The 26567-nt window shown below is 36.9% G+C and overlaps 1 protein-coding gene across 1 annotated transcript in view; it reads left to right on the top strand.

Moving 5' to 3' along the window:
• Col4a5 (collagen type IV alpha 5 chain) overlaps positions 1 to 26567 on the top strand; it is a 187005-nt gene that overhangs the window by 119703 nt on the left and 40735 nt on the right. The window contains exons 29-36 of the mRNA XM_075957560.1: positions 791 to 941; positions 16599 to 16712; positions 19399 to 19566; positions 20444 to 20533; positions 20980 to 21129; positions 24297 to 24395; positions 25614 to 25703; positions 26413 to 26552. Of these exons, the coding sequence (XP_075813675.1) occupies positions 791 to 941; positions 16599 to 16712; positions 19399 to 19566; positions 20444 to 20533; positions 20980 to 21129; positions 24297 to 24395; positions 25614 to 25703; positions 26413 to 26552 (1002 nt within the window). The remainder of the gene's footprint in view (positions 1 to 790; positions 942 to 16598; positions 16713 to 19398; positions 19567 to 20443; positions 20534 to 20979; positions 21130 to 24296; positions 24396 to 25613; positions 25704 to 26412; positions 26553 to 26567) is intronic.

Genomic DNA, 26567 nt, shown 5'->3' on the forward strand with positions numbered 1-26567 from the left:
ATCTTATTTAACCTCAAACACTTTTCAGTCAGCCTTCAGCCAACTGCTGCAGTGTGTAATTATTTTGACTCTTCTTGTAGTTTCTGTACTTAAATGATTTAATCATGCTGGATTTCATCATTATTACTTGTTTTCCATGGGAAAAACAGCTGATGGGCTCTCATGAGAAAACTACTTCTCTGTTGGCTTGTTTTTATTTTATAATGAACATTTTCAAATAAACACAAAAGCAAAAGAAGTAATATAATGAACTTTCATATATCTGTCACCCAGGCACAAAATTATTAAGATTTTAATAACATTTTCTTAATCTTTTCCTGTTTTTCTTGGGGGGGGGGGTATTCTCATTTAACCCAAATCTCAAAAGTACATCATTTCACCTGAAATTGCTTCAATATTAATCTCTAACTAAATGGAAAATTTATACAGAAACCACAATGGCATTATAAGACTTAGGTAAATTTAAAATCATTATTTGGATGATCTAATTCTCAATCCATATTCACCTTTTCTCACTTGGGTAGAGTGTTATTTAATCGCATGCTCGTTTATTTAACTTTCTTATTTTGAAACCAGTCCAATGCATTGGATTTGATTTTACTAAACCCTGTTTCCTATCCTTCCAGATGTTTCCTCTAACATGCCCATTACTTTTCATTTAATTATCCTCTCCTCACCATGGAAGAGAAGTATTACTTTGTATTCTCTGCTTTAAATTCTCTATAGTAAATGGTAAGCATCAGGAAAGTCACGGGACTTTTCCTTGTGTTTTGTTATGTGTATGCTTAAGGGAGAGCCAGGATTTGGGTTACCTGGGCCACCTGGGCCACCAGGATTCCCAGGTTTCAAAGGAACACCTGGTCCAAAAGGTGATCGTGGTTTTCCAGGACCTCCAGGTCCTCCAGGACGCACTGGCTTGGATGGGCTACCTGGACCAAAAGGTATGGAGGCTCTTGCTACTTCTCAATTTGCTTTAAACTGTTATTGATGTCGAAACCTTTAGAAAAGGTTAAGGATCATAAGCCAGTTAACTGGAGAGCCCATGATGTTCTTCTGTTACTCTTATAATTTTGTTCATATTCTGATAGTTATTTTTAATCTTTGATTTTCTTGGAAAGGTAATACAAAGATATTTGCACATAAGTAACAGACCCTAGTGTGGTTCCATAGGCCAGTAATCTCACGTAGGAGTCAGAGGCAGAAGGATCAGGAGTTCAAGGCCATCCTCATCTAGTGAGTTTTACACTAGTCTAGGCTACAGAATAACCTGTCTCAAAAACAATTAAACAGACAAACTGAAAGAAATATTTCTTTCACTTCATCCCCAATCCCCACTTTCTTCCTCCCCATCCTATATGTAATCTCAGTTTTGTTTCTTTTTCTCTGCTATTTCTCTACAAAAATACTAACTCTTAGGAAGTTTTCTCTTCATTTGTCAAAACAGAGGACATAATTGCCTTCTGCCTTTTCATGTGTTTTTTTGTATAATTTTATAATTTAGGAATCACTCCATGTCAGTGCTTGAAGCATTTAAAAGAATTTGGTGGCCTAGTATTGAATTACATGAGTATGCTATCAATTGCTACTTTTTAGAATGGATTTTTGCTCATCTTTTCTGATTACAAATAATGCCACATGTTATTTCAGATGTGTGCAGATATAATAGTAGAGTAGAGGAACAAAACTTAATTTCCTCATTAAAAAGTAAAAGCCTCTCAAGGTATTATGAAATTTCTTTCAGTCTGTGCCATTGGCGTTCCTATCAGCAATGAATGAAAGCACTTCTTTTCCCCAATCACTTCTTGACTATTCTAAAACAAAACTAAACACAAACAAACAAACAAACCTCCTGATTTTTCTTGCCTGGTGGAAGTAAGTAGGTTTATCAGTATAATTTGTTTAAACTATGTCATTGTAAAGTTTTCAAATACACACAAGCATTAAAGTATTATACATCGAATGACCTGTCTACCTGCTGCTTGGACCCCGTGTATAACATTTTGTCTGCTTCCAAGTATTTTTAAATAAAATAATGTGAATATATGAACTAGAGATATAGCTCTACAGTAGAAAACGTGCCTAGTATGTGAAAGGCCCCAGATTCAATCCTCTGTCCCAGAAATGGAAATTCCACATATAATACAAGGTAGAAAAGACAACACAATGATTGCTATATACATCCATCATTGATGTTCTACTATGAGTGTTTTACTAGACATACATTTTACTATCCATATTTACTATACATCTGTCCACCTAACCATATCTCTATATATCTGTTGATTTCTTTTTGATGAATATCAAAACAATTGCAATAGCGGTGCATTCCCCCTGAATACTCAGGAGGTAAACAATCATTACAATTCCAAAGATGTCTACTTATATAGGTATTGTATGCCTATATAAAATCCACAGATGTATTTTCAGATTGACAGATGCAATTCAATATCATATAAATTTCTCAGGACTGGGAACACAGCTAATTGGTAGTGCATTTCCCTGTTATGCTCTAAGTTCTAGCGCGTGCGCGCGCACACACACACACACATATACATATCCTAGAAACTGTTCTTATTCCATTTTCCAGTCTCCAACATCTACACCAATATTGTTATAAGTGTTTTAAAATATATCATTATTCTGTCTGTTCTGGAGTCCTTGTAATTGGAGTCATGCAATATATACATTCTTGTAAAGCATCTTCCACTGAGCATTTTTTTTTTAAAAAAAAAAAGCATCCACTGTGCTCATCACTAGTTCTTATTACTAAGAAATTACTAAGAAAAAAGATGACATTGCGAGGATACCTGGACTGTCTCAAGTAGCTGACTATTGTGAGAGAAGCTATTAGAAGAGTTCTCTCATCTTTTAATGAATATATGTTTTCATTTTGATTAACCATGTAGCTAAGATTATAATTGTTGCTCATGTGTGTTCTTTCTCCAACATGGATGTGCCATTTAAAATTCACGCCAATACAGCATTAGTCGTCATTCTCTCCAGCATGAAAGTTTTACTTGCTTTGTGGTAATATCATAAATTACATTTTAATTTATATTTCTCTGATGACTAGGGGCATCCATCATTTTATCTGCTCTTGTGGATTATTAGGTAGATATTTAAACACTTACCAGTTTGAATTGATGGACTGTGTTGTGTTTTATGTTATGTTGAAGGTATTCCTAATATACCCTGAATGAATACTTGTGTTTTTTTCTAGAATAAACTCAGGAATAATTTTTTTCTATGTTGGTTACCTACTCACATTTCCAGTGTGTTTGAATAAAAGTTTAAATTTTATTGTTTTTATTTTTATTTTTAATTTATGTTTTCTATTATTATCACCTTGTGCCTTGTGTAAGAAACACTTGTCTGCTCAGCACTGCCAAGGCATTCTGTCCTATTACTGTCATTAATCTCAAATAACTTGAGTTTATGTCATTGTATTTAAAATGGAAATCCAACAGTGGATTATGTGGGGATCTCTATCAAGTCAAATACTATATAAATATGGATCTTTGTTCTTACGTCAATCCTATTTCATTCATCTATTTCACTCTTCTTTAACTAGTATCACATTGTGTATGTTATGGTAGCTATAGATTAATGTGTGAACTCCCATAATGTAAAAGTAAGTTTTGTGTTAAAATTTTAAACTATACTATGTACTTTGCCTTTCCTCTCGGCGTAGTTCAAATGTACATGTTCCTTACTGTGAGTAAATTAACCATCACTTCATATTTTAAGAGCTTCATTTTCCCTGTGAACTATTGATATTATTTTCCATTTCTCGATTGCTTTAAAGTTCTTGAATTTGATGTTGATTATAAAAAGGAATAGGATTAACATAGCTGGCTTGGCTGGTTTTATTTCACTGGTCAGTTTGCAAGAAACAGAATTCTCATGGTCAATGTTTTGGAGACATAACTAAATTAACTCTAAATTCCCAAAGATTTTTATTAAAGCAATATATATCTCCACTTAATTTTAGCCAGAATGGGTTTTGTTGTGAAAATCCCAAAAGTAGTCCGAGACAGCTTCTTCTTAAATAAATTCGTTTAGTAACACCTATATATCTTTTATTGACACCTACATTTCTTTTTTCCTTCTCAGTACAATTATATATTTATTTATTATCTTTACATTTATTTTACATACCATCCATATTTTGCTACACATATCTTCTGGCTCCCAGATCACTCTACCCACTTCCCATATACCACCTCTTATATCACTCTTTCTCCTTGAAGAAAGAAGCAGGCATCCCATCGGAGTAAACAAAACATGTTTTATCAAGTTGAGGTTAGGTCCAAACTCTTCTCCCTGCTTCAAGGTGCATCAAGCATTGGGAATAGTTTCTGAAAACTCAGATCCTGCCCCAGGGACATGATCTGAACCTACCACTAGAGGTGCCACAGCCACATAAAGCTATCCAACTGTCAGCTCCATACAGAGGACCTAGTTCAAAGAGTTATATATATTTTTCTGAGAACAGGAAAGAGAGTTGATTCAAATAACAAGCTCCAGTTGAGACCTTCAAGCTTGTCTTTGTGATTAAAGGTCCATTGTCAGCAGTACAGGAGCTTTATAGACTCTGGATGGTAGAGAAAGGAGATATTATGACCTCAGCTAAAAGAGGGTGGTGGTTTTCCAGAGTTGTTATGAAATATTTCATTAGCAATTAGGAGGTATTCATATGCACATGACTTATGGAGAGAGTGACTTCTTCAAAATTCAAAAGCATTTCTCAAAAAAAGGGAAACTTGCTAAGAATCCAGAGAATTTGTCATTTCACCTTGCCGTTGGCGTGAAATATATGTGAGGATGTGTGTTTCTGAGAATGGGTGCCAATTTTTGAATCCTGTATATCTGTTTATGCATGTGTGTGTATATCTTTTAATAACACCTATATATATATATCTGTGACTAAATAAGTTTGAGGGACTGTAAATCACTTAAAGTTGTAGTGTTCTCCAACAGTTCATCTTTCTCATCTATAAGCCATGATTAAAAATTGCAAATCAAATTCAAGAAATTCCCTACTATATTTTGAGAAATAATTTATGAATAAATTAACTACATATTTGAAACATGTACTTTTTGTTGCCATGAATTTATTTAATCTTTTAAAGGAAATTTAGGATTCCCATATTTTTATAGTAAAATCTAAGTAGAATTTGGGATGGTTTGCTTTCTAGTTTGTTTTTGGTTTTGTTTTCGTTTTGAGACAAGAATTCTCCATGTAACCCAGGTTGTTGTTGAACTCATTATTCCCGTTCCCACCTCCCTAATGATAGGATCTCAGGTAGAAGTTATTGGGCACTGCTACTAGTACAGTTCTTAACGTACTAAAAGAATTAATATTTGGACATTTTTCTATATAAGTTCTTCATTTGTCTAGCAATTATTATGTTCATATCATGGATCGTGTTAATACTTAAGTCACTAAAAACGCAAAGGTATGAACTTTGCTCTTGAAAAATCTCAGAAGTTGCTCTCTACTATTAAAACAATCTAGATGAGTGGCTCCCCACCTTTCTAATTCTGCAGCTCTTTAATACAGTTCCTCATTCTGTAGTGACCCCCAACCATAAAATTATATCATTGCTACTTCATGACTTTAATTTTGCTACTGTTACAAATCGTTATGTAAATATTCAATATACAAGATCTTTGACATGAGACCCCAGGAGGTCAAGACCCACAGGTTGAGAACCACTAGTATTGCTATAATAGCAGTTTTTTCAATGTGTGTGCTAATAAAGTTTCAAATCAAATTTTGACAATAGTCAAAATTCAGCTAACACAGTACAGTAAAAAAAAAAATTGCCCAACATGGCTGTGGTTTATGTTAAGTGGTAAATTACTTGTATGCATAATAATTTACTATACTATTTTGATTCTCAGGACCTATGTCTCCAAAATCTTCATTTATTAGACATATTTAGACCAATTAATAGATATTGAAATTAAATGACTAAACTGTAAAAGAAAGTTGGTATGTCATTTTTAAAACAATATAGACACCAACAATAAATTTAAAAAGTTAATAACTGTTTTGAAATCTCCATGTGGGTAAAAAATATGCTCAAACCTGAATATCAAAATTTCATTATACAAAAAAGAAAAAAGAATAAAAATGATGACTTTAGAAGCATTCTGTTTACCTCATATATTAATTTATTTCATTTGAAGGCTCTTGGAAGTATAGGAAATGACACTTTGCCTGAATCTTTTAAAAAGATAGTCTAATCAGCAGAAATAATATAGAAAATACTTTGACAAATGAAACAATATATTTGGAAACATTAGAAGTAAAAGATTTGATAGCAATAAAATGTGTATATTTTTTTCAAAATCAAGAAAATGTGTCTAATATATTTATAAGGAAAATATAAACTATTAATAGCAACTTAAAATTTTATAATTGATTTTTAATCCTATATATTAGTGGGAAGGCTTGCTATTGTCAATTTCCCCATTTATAATAAATATAAATTATTTTCAATGAGAATTTAAGAAATCACTCGGAAGCACTTCATGAAACTGATTTAGAAACTCAGTAATTACCGAATACACATCAATGTATGATAAAATGCCACTGTGAACCTGTACAGGAATAACGAGCGCACTAGTAGAAGTGTCTAAATCATACATATGTGCCTTCATAAACTTGGTATTTCACAGAAGTGTCTTCATTAGTCAGTAAGGAAAGGATGAATTCTTTCAAAATTGATATGAATAAATGATCTCATTAAATGAACACCTAATGCATAATATATAAAAAGAGGGCTTAGAGTTATAAATATTATAATTATGAAAAGTAAGTTTGAGCTATAAGAAAATGATATTTTATATTATAAGTTTACAGAATTTCAGCAGCTCTTCTAAGTAGAGCAAATACAAAATTACAGATAGAAAATTGTAATGCTGGAATTTCCATCATTACATGGTCTTGACTTTCCTCCCTTATCTAAGTAGTATGTATAGTACTTAGTCTTGGTATTATGTGGATGGATACAAAAATAAGATGCCCAGAATTCTAGTAGGAAAGTGTCAGGAATTTCTCAACATTGACATTTGTAGCCCATTTCACCCAATGAGAACAGGGAACCATTATTTTCCATACACATAAATTAACCACAAAAAGGCATAATCTTGGCTTAAACAAACCTTAGCAAATTAAAAACATATTTATTAAGAAGGTAATACCAGAAAAATTAAATAAGGAAATTATATCAGGAAGATAAATATGCTTGAGAAAATCATAACACTTAGAAAATATCTAGAGTATTTAAATAAACCAGCAATCAAAAGAGAAGCAATTAGGAAAATTAACAAGCATGTCTAATTGAGTGAAAATAAAGTAAAACATATCTAGTGGTTCAAAAAAGAAGTTTGTATGCTAAAGTTTATATTAAAAAAAAGAAAAATAAGCCTGGTGGTGCTGGTATATGCCTTTAATCCAAACACGTGGGAGGCAGAGGCAGACGGATCTCTGTGAGGTCAAGGCCAGCTTGGTCTACAGAGGGAGTTCCAGGATAGCCAAGGCTATAACTCAGAGAAACCCTATTTTGAAAAAAAAATCTCAAATAAATTATTATTTTTGAGAAAATAAGGAAGGTACACAAATGAAAAAGAATGTATGAGAAGGTTGGACTATATCAATCATATGAAACTTAAAAAACAGGACATTTATATGAAACCAAATGAGTTTCTTCAAAAAGTTCAATAGAACGGATGCACATCTGAATCCAAATGAGATCCTTTGAGAACTCTAGTAAAACTGATATATATTTAGACAGGATGACCATGAAAACAGAACTATAAAGATTACGAATATTTAGAATGAAAATGGGGACAATGTTAAGTACTACTGTAGACATTAAAAGACTAGCAGAGGACTATAGCAAATGAATGCATGCTGAAAAATATGTTGACAGATAACATGGACCCATTATAAAGCATTGCTATAATTTATTGATGATAACTGATAAAGAAATTATTCATTTTTTCTAAAATTGAACTTATAGTTTAAAACTCATCCATCAAAGACTACTTCAGGTGCAGGTGACATCTCTAGGAATTAGTATCAAACATTCTAAAAAGCAGTAATAGCATCCCTACACAGTTTCTTTCCCCATAGAATACTGAATGGATCACTTCCCAGTGGTTGTGCGTGAGGGTAAAATTACTCAAACGTCAAAACCAGACAAACAAAACAAATGAAAAACAAAAGAACAAAACCTAAGTTATAAGCCAAAATCTCTCAATCTCCCTAGCATAGGTAAAAGATTTCAAGAGGACAATGACACATCAAACATCACAACATTTAAAAAGGAACTGCACCATGAACAAATAAATTTTATCTTCAGAATACAAGATACTTTGACATCTGAAATTATTCAGTATAATTTGCTCTTTTAACAGTCTAAAGAATTGCATCTATGTATTTCCTTAAATATTGCTAAAATTATTTGATAAAATTCAACATCCATTCCTTAAAAATACTTTTAGAAAATTATAAACTCAAGAAATCCTGTTAGTTGGGCATAGTGGCTCCTGACTTTAAACTCAGGATATGGTATGTTGAGAAGGATAGATTTCCTCAAGTTAGAGGACATTGTGGAATACATGGTCTCAGGCACTGTGCGTGTGGACAGTGGGAGGCTCTGTTTCAGAGTAATGATCATCAATAATGAAATCCCCAAACTCTTTTTTATTATATACTCTTTTATCAAAAGTTTTATGATTTATAAGTAGTTTAATCTAGTTTATTTAATGGAGAAAGACCTAATACTTTCCCCCAAAAAAGGTTACAACACAAAATTGTTTGCCAAAAAATTCGGAATTATACTGGAAACATTTAGCGATTGCTATAAGGCACAACAAAGAAACTAAAAGCATTAGATTAGAAAAAAAGAAAATTCCTACTCATACATAATATGACTTTATACTTAGAAAATAATCTTTTTTTTATTAAAAATTTCTGCCTCCTCCCCGCCTCCCTTTTTCCTCCCCTTCCCCCGACTCTCCTTCTCCTCCCTCTCCAGTCTAAAGAGCAGTGTGGGTTCCCTGCCCTGTGGGAAGTCCAAGGTCCTCCCCCCTCCATCCAGGTCTAGTAAGGTGAGCATCCAAACAGACTAAGCTCCCACAAACCAGTACATGCAGTAGAATCAAAACCCAGTGCCACTGTCCTTGGCTTCTCATCAGCCCTCATTGTCTGCCATGTTCAGAGAGTCCGGTTTTATCCCATGCTTTTTCAGTCCCAGTCCAGCTAGCCTTGGTGAGCTCGCATTAGATGATTCCCACCGTCTCAGTGGGTGGGCGCACCCCTCGGGGTCCTGACTTCCTTGCTCATGTTCTCCCTCCTTCTGCTCCTCATTTGGGCCTTGGGAGCTCAATCCAGTGCTCCAGTGTGGGTCTCTGTCTCTATCTCCATCCATCACCAGATGAAGGTTCTATGATGGTATGCAAGATATTCGTCAGTATTGCTATAGGATAGGGTCATTTCAGGTTCCCTATCCCCAGCTGCCCAAGGAATTAACTGGGGACCTCGGCTTGGGCACCTGAGAGCCACTCTAGGTTCAAGTCTCTTGCCAACCCTAAGGTGATTTCTGCCTCCTCCCTGCCACCGCCTCCCATTTCCCTCCCCCTCCCCCGATCAAGTCTCCCTCCCTCATCAGCTAGAAGAGCAATCAGAGTTCCCTGACCTGTGGGAAGTCCAAGGACCACCCACCTCCATCCAGGTCTAGTAAGGTGAGCATCCAAACTGCCTAGGCTCCCACAAAGTCAGTACGTGCAGTAGGATCAAAAACCCATTGCCATTGTTCTTGAGTTCTCAGTAGTCCTCATTGTCAGCTATGTTCAGCAAGTCTTTTTTTCTTTTTGGATTTTCAAGACAGGGTTTCTCCGTAGCTTTTGGTTCCTGTCCTGGAACTAGCTCTTGTAGACCAGGCTGGCCTCGAACTCACAGAGATCTGCCTTCCTCTGCCTCCCGAGCGCTGGGATTAAAGGCGTGCTCAACCATCACCTGGCCTAGAGTCAAGACTCTTGCGAACCCTAAAATGACTCCCCTAATTAAGATATATACTTCCCTGCTCCAATATCCACCCTTCCTTTATCCCAACCATCCCATTCCCCCAAGCTCTCCCCATCCTCCCCTTCTCACTTTTCTCTCCCCATCTCCCCTTTCCCCCATCCCTCCCCCATCCCACCCCCACCCCCCAGTTCCCAATTTTTGCCTAGCAATCTTGTCTACTCCCAGTATCCAGGAGGATAACTATATGTTTTTCTTTGGAGAGGACAATAATCAACTATATATGGAAAAACAAAAAACTCAGGATAGCAAAAAAATCTTATACAATAAAGGAACGTCGGGAGGCATTACCATCCCTGACTTCAAACTCTATTACAGAGCTACAGTATTGAAACCAGCTTGGTATTGGCATACAAACAGAGAAGTTGACCAATGGAATAGAATAGAAGACCCGGATTTTAACCCACAAACCTATGAACACCTCATTTTCTATAAAGGAGCGAAAAGTATACAATGGAAGAAAGAGAGCATCTTCAACAAATAGTGCTGTCATAACTGGATGTCAACCTGTAGAAGAATAAAAATAGATCCATATCTATCACCATGCACAAAACTCAAGTCCAAATGGATCAAAGACCTCAATATCAGTCTGAACACATTGAACCTGATAAAAGAGAAAGTGGGAAGTACTCTACAACATATGGGCACAGGAGAACACTTCCTACATATAACCCCAGCAGCACAGGCATTAAAGGAAACATTGAATAAATGGGACCTCCTGAGACTGAGAAGCTTCTGTAAAGCAAAGGATACTGTCACTAAGACAAAAAGGCAACCCACTGACTGGGAGAAGATCTTCACCAACCCCGCAACAGACAAAGTTCTGATCTCCAAAATATATAAAGAACTCAAGAAAGTAGACTTTAAAATGCTAATTAACCCAATTTAAAAAATGGGGCACTGAACTGAACAGAGAATTCTCAGCAGAGGAAGTTCAAATGGCCAAAAGACACTTAAGGTCATGCTCAACCTCCTTAGTGATCAGGGAAATGCAAATCAAAACAACTTTGAGATATCTTACACCTGTCAGAATGGCTAAAATCAAAAACACCAATGATAGCCTTTGCTGGAGAGGATGTGGAGTAAGGGGTACACTCATCCATTGATGGTGGAAATGCAAACTTGTGCAACCAATTTGGAAAGAAGTGTGGTGGTTTCTCAGGAAATTTGGGATCAACCTACCCCAGGACCCAGCAATACCACTCTTGGGAATATACCCAAGAGATGCCCTATCATACTACAAAAGTATTTGTTCAACTATGTTCATAACAGCATTATTTGCAGTAGCCAGAACCTGGAAACAACCTAGATGCCCTTCAATGGAAGAATGGATGAAGAAAGTGTGGAATATATACATATTAGAGTACTACTCAGTGGAAAATAATTTTAAACAAAACTTTGGGACAGAAAGAAAATCAATTTTAGAGTATAGCTATTAGGAAACATATGCAAAAATAAAGTGTATTTTTACAAATTAAAAATAGATGAAAAAAGATTGTTTAAAATAGCACCAATTTTTTTTTTCAAAAAATTCTTTTTCCATATGTGATTAGTAAAACTCAAAGCACTGGAGGCTTTTATGGATTTTCCTAACCTGTGGCAGAGTACTAGCATCTCATCAATGTCTGTCAGTTGCATCTTCCCCAATGGCTCTGTCAGTCTGCCACTCCTCTTTTGATATACCAGAGAGCGGAGCGCTCCTTATGGAGGACCCATACTTTAAATCACCTCCCACTATAGCTGCAGAGTGGGATCCAAATGTACACTTTCTGGATTCATCTTATATTTCCCTCATCTTACTTCTAATTCCATAGCACATCTCCCTCCACCCTCTGTCTTCTTAAACTTTCCTGATAGCATGGGGAAAAATGGTGTACTCGCCAAGGCCTTGTGTTGGAAGAGTTTGGGAGCAGATGTGAAAAGATCTACCTGCAGGTCTCAGCGTTGTCCCTCGGCCACTTGTTTTGGCTCTCCATCTACCTCTGTAGTGTTCCTTCTTCTCATATCTAGAGACCAAACTTCCCCAACATTCCACAGAAGGTCCCATCTTTCTAGTGCAGATACACACACATGCCAAATTAAATAGAGAAACAAAATTCATGGCCAGTGAAGCCTGCTCCTCCATCTTTACTTTCTCCTCTATGTCCCCATAGTGGTCTAGGTAATCACCCATACCCATGCTTCCTATCTCTTCTTCCTACGTGTTCTTATTATGCATGTCTCTAAAAATATGTGCAGTATTTATATGTAAAGAAAACTACAAAAATACCAATGCCACAAAACAAACTGAATGATATACTATGCTAATTACTCGCAGGAACAATTTTCTTAAGTTATCAAGTCTACACAAAATGAACTATAAACTAATCGTATCCTTAAGGAAAGCACGACAGAAGTTTGTAATTGTTCTAACATTTATGTGGAAAACTGAACAACCTATGGTAGTCGAAACAAATTAAGAAAATGCAATGTTGAAAAATTCAAAGAATTTGATTTAAGACTTGTTACCATCTGACAGTGGTTAACATATCTTGAAATATGTGAATGCAGACACACGAGATCTAGAAATAGATTTGTGTTTGATTCTTTGGTTGTGGAGCTAAGAATAAAATCCAAGCACTCGCATATGCTAAGCATGCACTCTAAGGGTGGGGTAAATTCTATCCTTACAAATTTAAGTTTCAATAGAAAAAGAAGCCTTCTGATAAATAGTACAGAAAATATTGTGTATATGTGCATGAAACAAGCAAATGAAACCCCCATTTCTACTTTTATCCCAGGATAGACTGTAGGCCCATACATAAAACTTTTAGGACATAGCACTCCACCTTTTTTTCCTGTAAAACATCAAACAGTAGAATATTTAAGATTTAGTGGGCCACACATTTTTTGTGCAACTTCTCTTGGATAACCCTACGTAATCTTGTTTCTCTCATTTATGTGGCAAATAAGTGACAAAAGAAGCAAAGAAGGAGGGATTGATTTTGGTTAACCAGTTCTAGGGTACAGTCCATTATGAAGGGGAAGTCATGACAGCAAGAGCTCAGGGCAGCTGTTCTCACCGCGTCGATTTTTGGGAAGCAAAGAGATGAAAGTGCTTGGCTCATTTTCTCCTTTTCAGAGTCAGAGACCACAGCTCATTGAATGGTGTCAGGCACATTTAGGATGAATCTTCTCCCCTTCATCTAATCTAAATAATGCCCTACAGTCTAGAGTCTTGGTTCTAAATCTTGTCAAGTTGATAATCAATATTAAACATTGTAAGTTATGGAAAAAGTATCCTCAGCTTATAGACAGTGGAACCACAGGTGTATAGGTCAAATTTAGCTTTCTTTTTTAATTTTTTAAAAATTTTATTTATTTATTACATGTACAGTATTCTCAGTATTCTGTCTGCAGGCCAGAAGAGGGCACCAGATCTCATTACAGATGGTTGTGAGCCACCATGTGATTGCTGGGAATTGAACTCAGGACCTTTAGAAGAGCAGGAAGTGCTCTTAACAGCTGAGGCATCTCTCCAGCCCCTTAGCTTTCTTTTAAGTGAAAGCATAGGAGAAAAATCTTTCTGATCATAACCTAGACAAAAACTGTTAGATAGAATACTAATAATAATAAAAAGGGAGACTACTAACTTGAACTTTATTAAAATAAAGTATTTTTATATCATATCTAGGGAACTATTTGTAAGCAGAAAATATAAAAATCCATAAAACTCAACAGTCAGAAAACAACAACTACATTAAAAAGTCGAGTCAGAAAGCATTAGCATCTACTTAAACAGATATTTATATTTTACCACAAAAGACAACCAAATGATAAGCAATTACATATAAGAACTTCAATGTAGACATCTGCAAAATATAAGTTCAAACTACAGTGAGATAGATACATGACTATAAGAATTGGCTTTCTTGAGATATCTTTATTGAGGGAACCATTATAGAGTTAGCAGAAACCTGGCTCTAGAGAAAGTCCCAGGAACCCACAAGGATGATCCCGCCTAAGTCCCTAAGCAATAGAGATGAGGGGGCCCAATCTTGACTTGTCCTGTAGTCAGACTGATGACTATCTTAAATATCACCATGGAGCCTTCATCCAGCAACTGATGGAGTCAAAGGCAGAGACCCACATCGGAGAACTGGACTGAACTCCCAAGGTCCAGTTAAGAGTGGAAGGAATGAGAATATGAGCTAAGAGGTCAAGACCATGATGGGTTCACCCACTGAAATAGTCTAGTTGAGCTAATGGGAGCTCACCAACTCCAGCTAGACTGGAAAGGAACAAGCATAGGACCAACTAGGCCCTCTGAATGTGGTTGACAGTTGCATGGCTGGGGCAGACTGAGGGGACACTGGCAGTGGCATCAGGATTTATCCCTGCTGCATGTACTGGCTTTCTGGGATCCCATTCTCTTTGGATGGGTACCTTGCTCAGCCTAAATATAGTAGGGAGGGCCTTGAACCTTCCACAAAGCAATGTGCCTCTCTGATGATTAGATCGGGGTAGGGTGGGAGGGTTTGTGGAGGGTATGGGAGGAAGAGAGGAAATGGGAACTTGAATTGGTATTTTTCAATCTAATAAATTAAAAAAAGAATTTGCTTTCTTTTCAAGAACAAGAAAACTGCCACCAAGTATGTGGAATAACTGAGTTTTTCTTCTAGCTAGTTACAATGCGAAACAGTGCAGCCACTTTGCGAGTTATTTTAGTCTCTAGTACGGAAACCAAAAGCAAGCTTAGTTTCACTTTGAAAGTTTTGTGCCAATGTATTAGGAAGGAAAGCATGCTCTTACACTCTTAAACTGCAGGCCCATTTCTAGGTATTTACAAAAGAAAACTATGAAACTTCGCATGAAAATCTGTAAGTCTACATTCATAGGCGCTTATTCATAATCAACAGGAATTGGCAACAGCCCAAATGTCCATCAAGCAACAAAGACTAACACAGTGTAATGTATTTATACAATGAAATATTTGATTTGTGGTGTTAGGAATCAAGTCCAGGACTCGTGCATGCTAAACATACACTCTAACTGCTGACATAAATCTCAGCCCGACATGTATCTTTCAAAAATTTACACAGTCAATTTCAATAGGAAAATAAATCTTTGCAACAAACAGTGCTAACATGATTGGATATCTGTATACACAATAAGCATAAATGAATCTCACATCATCATATTAAGTGAAAAAAGACATACTCAAGGGACAACATACTGCATGATTGAATTTATGGCATTCTGGAAATGGAAAACTTAGAAGAAATAAAGTGGAACAGTAGCTGCAAGAAAATTGACATGTGGGAAAGGACCAACAACCGATGACAGGTGCTTCTTTGGATCGATGAATCAATTCTAAAGCTGGATTACAGTGCCTCTTATATGGCTGTATACATTTGTCAGAGCTCATCCAAGGATTCTCTGTAGGAGCAGGTTGTTTCCTTTTAAATACACTGTTTTTATTAATTCTTTAGAAATATATGCATACTATGTAGGTTTCCCACTCCTGCCTATAACGCCTTTGAGATCCATCCTTCACCTACCTCTCCATGCCTCCAAACTTCATGTCCTCTATTAAAAAAGAAATAATCTCCTGGGTCTAACTTGTGCTGCTCCTATGCTCATGAGTCCATTAGAATATGAACAGCCTACCAGGGGCCACACCCTTAAAGAAAACTGACTTTCCCTTCCCCAGAAGCCATCAACTGCCAGTAACTCCTCAACTAGGGATGGTGGCACATGAGCCCCTCTCCTCTCTATACAGGAACGTTCACTGGTTTGATCTTGTCATGTCCCTAAGTGCAGCTGTCCTGGCATCTGCAGAAGACACTCATTTTCTCTAGTCCTTCCTGACTCCTGGCTCTTGCAATCATTCCACTCCCTCTTCCTCAGTGTTCTCTCAGTAAATTTTAATAGATAAAATAATTTTTGACAAAGTGTAAATGATAGCAAATGCAGAGAGTGAAAAGTTTCTAATGTCAAAATATTTTAGGCAAGGTGGGGAGAAGCTGGAGCACATTTTCAGCCATATGGCCTTGAGTTAATAATCAGGAAGATGTTGATGTTTATCTGTTTAAAAAGTATAAGTGATTAAATACTATGTTTTCTTAAGAGTTGTTCAGTATAAATTACAGATAGTAAGAAGGCATAGGTTAGAACCTTTTGTGCATTTTAGAGAGTTGAGACAGATGCTGAACTTGAGTACTTGCCTTGTGTTAAATAAGTAACTATTAATGGGACTTCTGTTTGGGTACTTATTTTTACTTTTCTTTCTGGATAAATTAGTCTTATTGCATCGTATGCCATTTGGTTGATTTCACTAGAAGGCCTGCTCTTTCCTGAAAAGAAACAGAAGAATTGTGGATCTAGGAGAGAAGGGTGATGAGGAGAAAACCAGAAGGAGGGGAGGGAGAGGAAACTGTGGTCGGATGTAATGTATGGGAGAATAAAGAAAAAGAGGGAAGCTGTTGTTTTTAACATGTAAACTGTTTTTTTTTATAAGGTGATGTTGGATCAAATGGACAGCCTGGCCCAATAGGGCCTCCTGGGCTGCCAGGAATTGGTATTCAGGGACCACCAGGACTACCAGGAACTCCAGGGCCAATCGGCCAACCTGGTAAGATCACAGTAAATGTGCCTCTTATAGGACATGCAGCGTATATGAATGCCTTCCAGCAAAGTGATTTAAGAAGTAATTTATGCATGTATATAATTTTATAAAATTTTGAATTATAGATCACAGCATAAGAGCTAATTTAATACTTAATCTCTCTCTTCTCTGTTCACCTAAAAGCCATTTATTTCTAATAGTATGAATTGATAATTACACAGTTACCCTTGCCATATAATCATTGGACAATACAGTTTTAGAAACATAGACCTCAAACTGTTAGTGCTGATTATTTCAGAGCGGAGTAGCTATAATGCAATAATATACAAGACTTTCATGTAGAACTTTTTCATGCTATTAACACATAAAAGCCATAATTGAGGTTCCACAAGAGAGTTCTGTAAAAATATATCACAGGTATTTTGTTTCCTTTTATTTGATCCCCTCCTCCTTCTCTTTTAGTCCTAGACTGGAAATAATTTTATAACTGAGAACACTAAGCTTTTTTAAAAAATTAGCTACTCAGGTTTTGTGAATATGTAGCTTAGTGATTTTGCCTCCATAGAGTAGTAATTGTGTGGCTTTTCTGTATTTGTACAAGAGTCTATGCGAATTGTGGATTTTCTGTTTACTCGGGTATAGTAAGGCCCATCCTCAGGCCTGAATTTAGTATTTCAAAATATTGTAATAGCTCATAAAGTGAAAACAAATATGAAACGTTTAACTGTTTTAAATTCACATGAACATATCAGAAAATTGAGCACAATTCAGATGAACATGTAATTCCTTTGAACACATAGACCTTCAATGATACTGGATATGTTGTCTGTCATTGCATTAAAAATCTCAAAACAGTGGTTAACAATATCAAATGCCCATAAAGGCTATTTTTATTCATGTACTATTTTAAAACTCGATTTGAAGGCACGCTGTACCTTTTTATGGCCCCTGACATGTCGTTACTGATTGAAGGCATTAAAAAAAAAAACTGGGAGGCAAGCTTTAAACAAAGGTCCTATAAATAGTTGCTTCATCGTTCAAGGCAAAAACACTCTGCCCAACCTGAATAGCAGCGGGATCGTGAAGAAAAACAAAAAGGATTGTTTGTTTGGGCCGTTACAGATGTCACCTGCTATTTCACAAAGAAAGATAAAATGAATTTATCACTTCTGTTATGTTTTATTGTTTCTTGAAAAAGTACATGGCTGTAGAGAAGCAGTGTGAATTCATACATCATAGCTGAATGAAAATAAAACATTAATAAGAATCTTAATAAAATACAAAGTGTTAATATGTACTTTTTAATTGTACCTAATAACTTGCAATTGTTTTATTTATGAACTCATCTAATAGTCTATTTCTGTGTCACTTTCTCCTTCCCTCCTCGGATAGCATATATACACATATTGATCATAAAGACTGCATAGGATCAGAACAATGCAAATTAACACATATTAATTTACTTTCATATATTTGCCTATAATTTTTTTCTTTGACATAGACTTTATAGCTAAACTAATAGCATTCAACAGCTAATAAAAGTTAGTATAAAAATTATTCAAGCCGGGTGGTGGTGGCGCATGCCTTTAATCCCAGCACTTGGGAGGCAGAGGCAGGCAGATCTGTGTGAGTTCGAGGCCAGCCTGGTCTACAAGAGCTAGTTCCAGGACAGGAACCAAAAGCTACAGAGAAACCCTGTCTCAAAAAATCCAAAAAAATTATTCAATACACTCTCAATATATAAATTTTCAAATCACATTTTTATTATTCATGGAACATGTATTCATTTTTAAAGTAAATTTTATTATCATCACCAAAGCAGAGTACTAACTTCACCCATTTTTAATTATCTTGATTCTTAAATGGTAAAGTGATCAGCAATAATATTACTATTATCTTACTAACCCTGAGTTATAGTTCATGACTGAAACTGCCAGAAGCTTATTAATATACTTATTTCATTTTCTAATAGAAAATTAATACAAAATACTAAGAACTGATAGTATCATATTATTAAACAACATGTAAGACAAAGCCAAAATTAGATCCAAACAAACTCACTTATTTGTTAACTATTTAGAAGGGTCAACATAATATGTACTAATAATTGATGCCTATTATCTTGACCCCCTCTAAATAACTATCAAGTAATGGAACAGTAAAAATCTAGCTGTGGTCGGTGTGTCAGTGACAAATCATAAGATATTAACAATTTATAATGAGATAAACAATGAAGAATATGCATTCAAAGTTCTACAACAATTTAATGCTATAATGCTATTTATTGAATATCCAACCAGAAAACTGTGCTCTTATTTCGTGGTTTTGGTATTTTTTGTAGTTTATTAAAAAGTTAGTCAACAATGAACTAAGGATTTTTAAAAATTGGTTTTTTATAATAATAAAAATAGTTTTGTATTTTGAATGAGTCTTCCTCATGACTCTGACAATGACTTGAAACATACCTTTTTTAAAAAGTAATTTGAGAAAACCATCTTAAAGAAATATGATTTAAAGTGTTAATGCTCCATCTTCTTTAGTCATTCTTACATGAACAATGCCAAAGAGTCTCTAATGTACTCTCTTAGGTTTATCATATGCAGATCCTATCAGTTCTTTACGAGAAAAATAACCAGAACCATTGCTTAGAAACTGCTTCAATACTTTCTCATGATAATGTTTTGTAAACCAGGCTTAAATGGAATACCAGGAGAGAAGGGAGATCCAGGACCTCCGGGGTTTGATGTTCCAGGACCCCCAGGAGACAGAGGTAGTCCAGGGCCCCCTGGAATCCCTGGCCTCATAGGACCTCCAGGATCACCCGGTCTCCCAGGAAAAGCAGGTGTTCCTGGATTTCCAGGTAGTGTTTAATAATTTGTCTGACTGAGGATAAATGAAACTAATATTATTATGACTCTGACAAATAATTTTCATATTGTGTTTTACAAATTGACACTATCTATTAAGGAAGAGCGTTAAGTGTATGAATGTTGGAAACTCGGTTTCCTTTTTGCTCTATACTCTTATTCTGTGTGACAGTACCAGTTATGTATTACTATATAATAAATGATCCAAATTGTGATTGTTTAAAGCTACTTTTCAAACACTTTGCTCAAGATTCTGTGGGTCAGAAATCAAGGGGTTTCTTTACCAGATTATTTTCTGTAATTCATATGACTTCCACAAGAATGTCTGGAGTTGAAGAATCCAGTTCTATAATGACAGTTTTCTGATGCTTGGGTCTTTTGTAGCTCATGTGCCATTTGATCATTCATAATGCCTCTTCTCATCCTTGTAACTTCCCTCCATTGAAAGTGGCTTCCCTAAGAAAGAATTTCATGAGGTGAAACTGAGGTCCTAGAGAGAGAGAGCTCAGTGGTTAAAGGCACTGACTGCTCTTCCAGAGAACTGGGGATCGATTCCCAGCACCCACATGGTAGCTCACAATTTTAACAACAGCCCTAGGGGATGCAGTACCCTCTTCTGGCCTCTGCAGGTTCTGCATGCACGTGGTGCACATACATTCATCCAAAACACCCATACACATAAATAAATAGATAGCTAGATAGATAAATAGATATGTGCTTTTTGGTGAGAAAAGTGAGAAAGAGCAAGATAGAGGGAGTGGAAGAAGGAGAGGGGAAGAAAGAGACACAGAGGTGGACAGAGACAGAGGGAGAAAGAGAGGCTTTCCAAAGTCCAAAAACATAAAATGTACTCACTGATATTTTCTAAAGGTGCCAAAGGAGAAATGGGTATGATGGGACCTCCGGGCCCCCCGGGACCTTTGGGAATTCCCGGCAGAAGTGGTGCTCCTGGTATTAAAGGTAAGAACTGGAGTTTAGTGACAGTTATGTGTGACAAAGGAAATGAAACATTGTGTTCTACCAATACAGGTTTTGTTTTTCCTATTTTAAGACCAGCAATGCTTAGTGTTTTATTTCTTTGTGGTCTGTCAATTAAAAAGTCTTGTTTTCAGTTTGATGACATACTTAATCTGTATACCTGAAACATTGTACATGCTTAGTCCCTAATCTGAGAATTAAGCTTCAGGTTTTTCTAATGGCAAGCCTTTAACGGTCATCCAAGAATTCCATACAGCAGACAGATTACCGGACTTTTTAAATATGTATGCGCTCAAGTAATTCATTGGCAGACATCAAGTTACACAAATGTTTTTAGAGCTTAGATGTCTACCTAGTTATGAGACAAGTGACGATTTCACATGCACTAATCATGGATGGACAAATTTAGTGTTCTTTGTTGATTGTAGGTGATGATGGCATGCAAGGTCAACCAGGTCTTCCGGGCCCCGCAGGAGAAAAAGGTGGTAAAGGAGAACCTGGCCTTCCAGGTCCTCCTGGACCAATGGATCCAGATTTCCTGGGTTCAAAAGGAGAGAAGGGTGAGCCTGGCTTACCAGGTAGGTGAATGGATGGATTCACAAATACATTATTTTTGCATATGTGAAGTTAAATTTTGAGGAGGATACTGGATAACAAACACAGTCCCACATGGATGCTAGCACATGCTCTTTTACCATACTACATACCCAGTCCCTGAAATTTGACTTTACACATATTTATCCATTTATACATGTATATATGTATGTATGTATGTATGTATGTATGCATGTATGTATGATTGTGTGTGTCTCACTGGATGTGTAGAAGTCAAAGAACTACTTTCAGCAGTTAGTTCCCTCCATCCTCACTGTGAATTCCAGGAACTGAACTCAGGTTATTGGGCTTTTCACAAAACACCTTTACCTACTGAGCCATCTTGCTTGGCCTCTGACATTTTATTTTAAGTATCAGAGAAGTAGCTTGGAGTTACTAAACTCAACAAGCCAATTGTCAATATTCACAATTTTGGTAGTGAATATTTCATTTGATTCATGGTGTTTCATTGATTAGCTTTCTGCTTGAATATTTTCTTTGTCATTTACCTGTCATGAGCTACAGGATTTTTTAAATTTTTTTTATTGAAAAAATTTACGACTCCTTCCCACCTCCTATTTCCCCCCTCCCCCCACTCCTCTCCCCTCCCCCCACTCTTCTCCCCTCCCCCCACTCCTCTCCCTCTCCCCCCATTCCTTTACCTCTCCCTCTCCAGTCCAAAGAGCAGTCAGGGTTCCCTGCCCTGTGGGAAGTCCAGGGTCCTCCCCACTCCATCCAGGTCTAGGAAGGTGAGCATCCAAACTGGCTAGGTTCCCACAAAGCCAGTTCATGCAGTAGGATCAAAACCCAGTACCATTGTCTTTGGTTTCTCATCAGCCCTCATTGTCTGCCACGTTCAGAGAGCCCAGTTTTATCCCCTGCTTTTTCAGTCACAGTCCAGCTGGCCTTGGTGAGCTCCCATTAGATCAGCCCCACTGTCTCAGTGGGTGGGTGCACCCCTCTTGGTCCTGACTTCCTTGCTCATGTTCTCCCTCCTTCTGCTCCTCATTTGGACCTTGGGAGCTCAGTCCAGTGCTCCAGTGTGGGTCTCTGCCTCTATCTCCATCCATCGCCAGATGAAGGTTCTATGATGATATGCAAGATATTCATTAAGATGTGGGGAACTGGGGAGATGGCTCAGTGAATTGAGGATTTGTTACACAAGCAAGAAACTGAATTTGAATCCCCAGAACCCACATAAAAGTAAAGCAGGCACATACCTGTAATCCTAGCACCTTTGAGGCAGAAATAGTAGAACTCTGGGAAGACCTTTGAATTCAGTGAGAGACCTGTCCTCAATAAGCAAAATTTCAACTCTGGGCCTCTATATGCACATGCAAACAGATGTGTGCGAACAAACATACGAACATGTAGATACACACATACATACATACATGTACTCATAAGTAAAATAGACTTAAATCACTACCTTCAGGATTTCCAGAAGTACCACATGAGTACAGAAGAGAAGTCACTATACTTTGGAACAGCATTTGGTATTTAGAAAATGTAGTGTTCTTTTTTATTTTTTTCCTTTGAGACCAAATGAAGCTGAATAGTATAATGTTGTACATAACAGGTTTTAAATTGTAACACTATTCATTTCTTTTTATAGGAAAACAACATGGTTCATCAAAACTATCACAAAACATAAATATACATAAATTAATATAAGGCACCTGTAGCAAAGAAACATATTTTTTGAAAAAGAACTAAACTTTTAAACATTATGAAACCTTAAAATTAGTCATTAATTTGTAGCTTTTAGTACCTTTGCAGTTTGTTTTCTGTTATATTAATGTGGTCAACTGTGCATGTATGTGTGTAAACAAGTATTAGCTTCTCATTGAGCATGCTGAACATTTTCCTTAAAAATGATTTCTTATACTGGAACTTTTCACAAAGTACTCAAAGAGGCAGGGATATATAAATTTTAGGATGACTAAAATGAAATGTCTTTCCTGGGTATTTATTTTTTTAACAATCAGTTTTTGATTGATTGATTGATTGGTGGACTGGTATGTATGCACATGTATAGGCTGCAGTTCCCATGCAAATGTCAGAGGACAACTTCTAGTAGTGAGTTCTCCTGCTCCACTATGTGGGCTCTGGAGGATGAACTCAGGTCTTCAGGCTTGGTGGCTTGTTCCATTATCCACTGAGTAATCTTACCAGTTTCTGGAGTTATTATTTTACGAGGCTTCTTTTATTTTTAGCCATGTTTTCTGAATTATAGGAGTGGAAAAATATACTTGACTTCTACTGTAGGATTACTAATGATAAAATACTTTGAGACAGTTGGGAACAAAGAGGAAGTTGGCTCTTTTGGATAATCTGAATTTCTTGGTGGGAGATAGTAAAAATTGGAGAAACTAATAGTCCATAGTACATCAGGTTATCACCAATTTGGTACTGCTGCTGTTGCTACTGGTAGGCAGGGCTAGGCATTGAACATTATTTTGTTGTTGTTCTGGTTTGAAGTACCGGGGATCAAACCCAATGATAGGCAAGTTCTCACTGAGCTACACACCCCATTACTCTCCAGGGGCATCTTGATAATCCATGATCCATATCTGCATCATGCTAGAAGCAAAGATGCTGCACAACTGCCACTGCCAGATCTAAGAAAGTTTGTTAAATTATTGCCAAAATGAAAGCAAACACCCTGGCAAGCATCCTTACCCTCCCAAGTGCTGTGTAAGAGATGGTTTCTTTCCATCTTTTCTTCCCTAGGCATCATCTTGAAGGTGACTTCTGCTGCATTTTTTTGGTCATCTTTTCATTCTCATTTGTCCTAGGAATTTTGTCTTCTTGATTTGGGAAATCAAGTAGATTATCAGAAAAATGAGCTTTTGTCACAGAGAACAGAATTAGAGAAATGGTTCAAGAGCAGCAATCCCCCAACACACACACACACACACACACACACACACACACACACACACGCACGCACACACATGCATACACACACACACACACGCACACGCACACACACACACACACACACAGAGGGGGAGAGAGGGAGAATATGCCAGTTTCTCCTTTTCACTTACATACAGTTCAACACTTAAGCAGCTTTTTTTTTTTGGCAAATCTGTTTAATTTGTTAGTAAGATTCAGCCTAACTTATTTTTATGCTTATCATTGAAAGGTGTTCCTGGACTTTCAGGACCAAAAGGCTACCAGGGTTTGCCTGGAGACCCAGGGCAACCTGGACTGACTGGACAACCCGGATCGCCAGGACTACCAGGTATGTAAGATAGAACCACTGTGGCATTTGGATAGCTGATGGTAATCTTTGGAAAAGTAATTGTGACCTCCTCATGTTCAGTGATGGTTTGGTTCTGGTTGGGCTTGACAAAATTGTTAACATTTAGCCAAAGTTTCAACAGACAAAATATATAGGAGATTTTAGCTTGCTTATTCAGAGTCATAGTTTGCTCAGAGCAGAATATATGTAGAACTGTGGTTCAAGTAATGTGCTGTACTTTACTATAGACATGCCAGCATATAAATAAGACAATTATCTGGTTGGAGCCTGAATAAAATCACCTGTTCGAGTTGTTTTTGTTGTTGTTCTTTGTTTGTTTGTTGCCATTAGACAAGTCAGTCATTCTGCAATGTAAAATGATGACTGAAATTTTTGATTTTTAAAATTTCTGAGGACCAAAGTTCCCCAGGCCTCCTTGTAGTTTTTTTTCCACAGAAATGCTCTTATAGTGACCAGTTCGCCTCAGTATTAGCTCACTTCTCAAAACTTTCAGCTGTTTGATTTTAGTTCAGCCCCTAAGAATAAAATGCAGCTGGTCTTTGACCTCTCAGAAGAGCCCTGAAGGTCGATCATTTGCCATCAAATCCATACCACATTATCTTGATGGATTGAGAAAGATAAATTTTCTCTTCGTTTCTTCCCAACATCTTCTGCATTCTCTTAAGCTGGAAGTCACCTGTGAAAGAAAAACAACGACATATATGGTGGCACTGGCAAACATGTAGGTGACATCACATAGCTCAAGCACCTGTGATGCTCTAAGAAAAATCCTCAAACACACCCAGGTCAATCCTGCATCTCTCCAACAAACCACCAACCCTTATCTCTCTCTGGCCTAATGAGAGAGGGGCTCTGTTATGATAGGGATCCATGACTGACATTTTATTAAACATTTTTATGTTGGATTTGTCTGTGAGAGCCCCCAAAATGGTAGCTATTGATATGCAACAAATAGAACATGGAATGCATGGACTTGTTTTAGGAGAAGAACAAAGTGCTCAGGTAAAGTTACCTTTATTTTTCTGAAGTTGAATGTAAAGACCTGTATTAGCTTAATTATATCCCACTATGGTACTAACAAGACTTCTGGAAAACTCCCTGACTATTTCACATTGAATTGTATCTGTGGACTTTAATACAATGAAACTTGTCTTTCCAGTCCCATGATGCCATTCGTTGTTTACATTACATTTCTAGGTCCCAAGGGTGACCCTGGTCTCCCTGGTCCACCGGGACTTACAGGGCCTCCTGGACTTAAAGGAAACATTGGTGACATGGGTTTTCCTGGTGAGTGATGGAGGGTCATAGTCATTTTGTCCTATTAATATTCACTATCTTTTTTCCTTTGAGACAGGGTCTCATGTACCACAGGCTGTCATCAAACTTGCTGCATAGCTGGGGATGATCTTGAACTTCTAGTCCTCCTGTATCTTCCCCCGAAATACTGGGATTATAAGTACTTGACAACATGCAATGTTTATAATGTATTAAAGATTGAACAGCTTTATGCATATGAGGCAAACACTCTACCGACTGACCCCTGACCCAACCCTCATTTTTATGCCTTTTTTTAATCAGAAAAGATTAAGTAGAAAGTCTGGGTCTGTATCAAAGTGTTAGTATGTAAAGAGGGCTGGGATTCCTCAGGAGATGGGAGAGGAGGCAGCTAATGTTGATAGAATAAGAGTAAGACACTCTCTAAAATAACCAATGAATAGAACTCTCACTACAAAAATGTAAAAGTGACTTAATAAGGGACAGAATTTGAAGAAATGAAAAAGTTAGAATTCACAGACATACCTATTCTCCAGCTTCTTCCCTTCCATTAAAATTTCGTTAGAAATAGGTTGTTATATAACCTGTGCATGAAACTCACTATGTATACCCAGTTTGCACAAGTTTTTAAAAAGATCTTTTTGCTAAATCACATTCATCTTAGGTTTGCTGTGAATAAAGACTATTTTATTAAATATTTTACATTACATATTTTCAACAGGCCCTCAAGGTGTGGATGGGCCCCCTGGACCTCCTGGAGTTCCTGGGCAACCTGGCTCTCCAGGGTTACCTGGCCAGAAAGGAAGTAAAGGAGATCCAGGTGTTTCAGGCATTGGTCTTCCCGGTCTTCCTGGTCCAAAGGTAATGCTATTCTGA

Source organism: Microtus pennsylvanicus, chromosome X, assembly GCF_037038515.1.
Source record: "Microtus pennsylvanicus isolate mMicPen1 chromosome X, mMicPen1.hap1, whole genome shotgun sequence".
In the NCBI taxonomy this organism is placed as follows: domain Eukaryota; kingdom Metazoa; phylum Chordata; class Mammalia; order Rodentia; family Cricetidae; genus Microtus; species Microtus pennsylvanicus.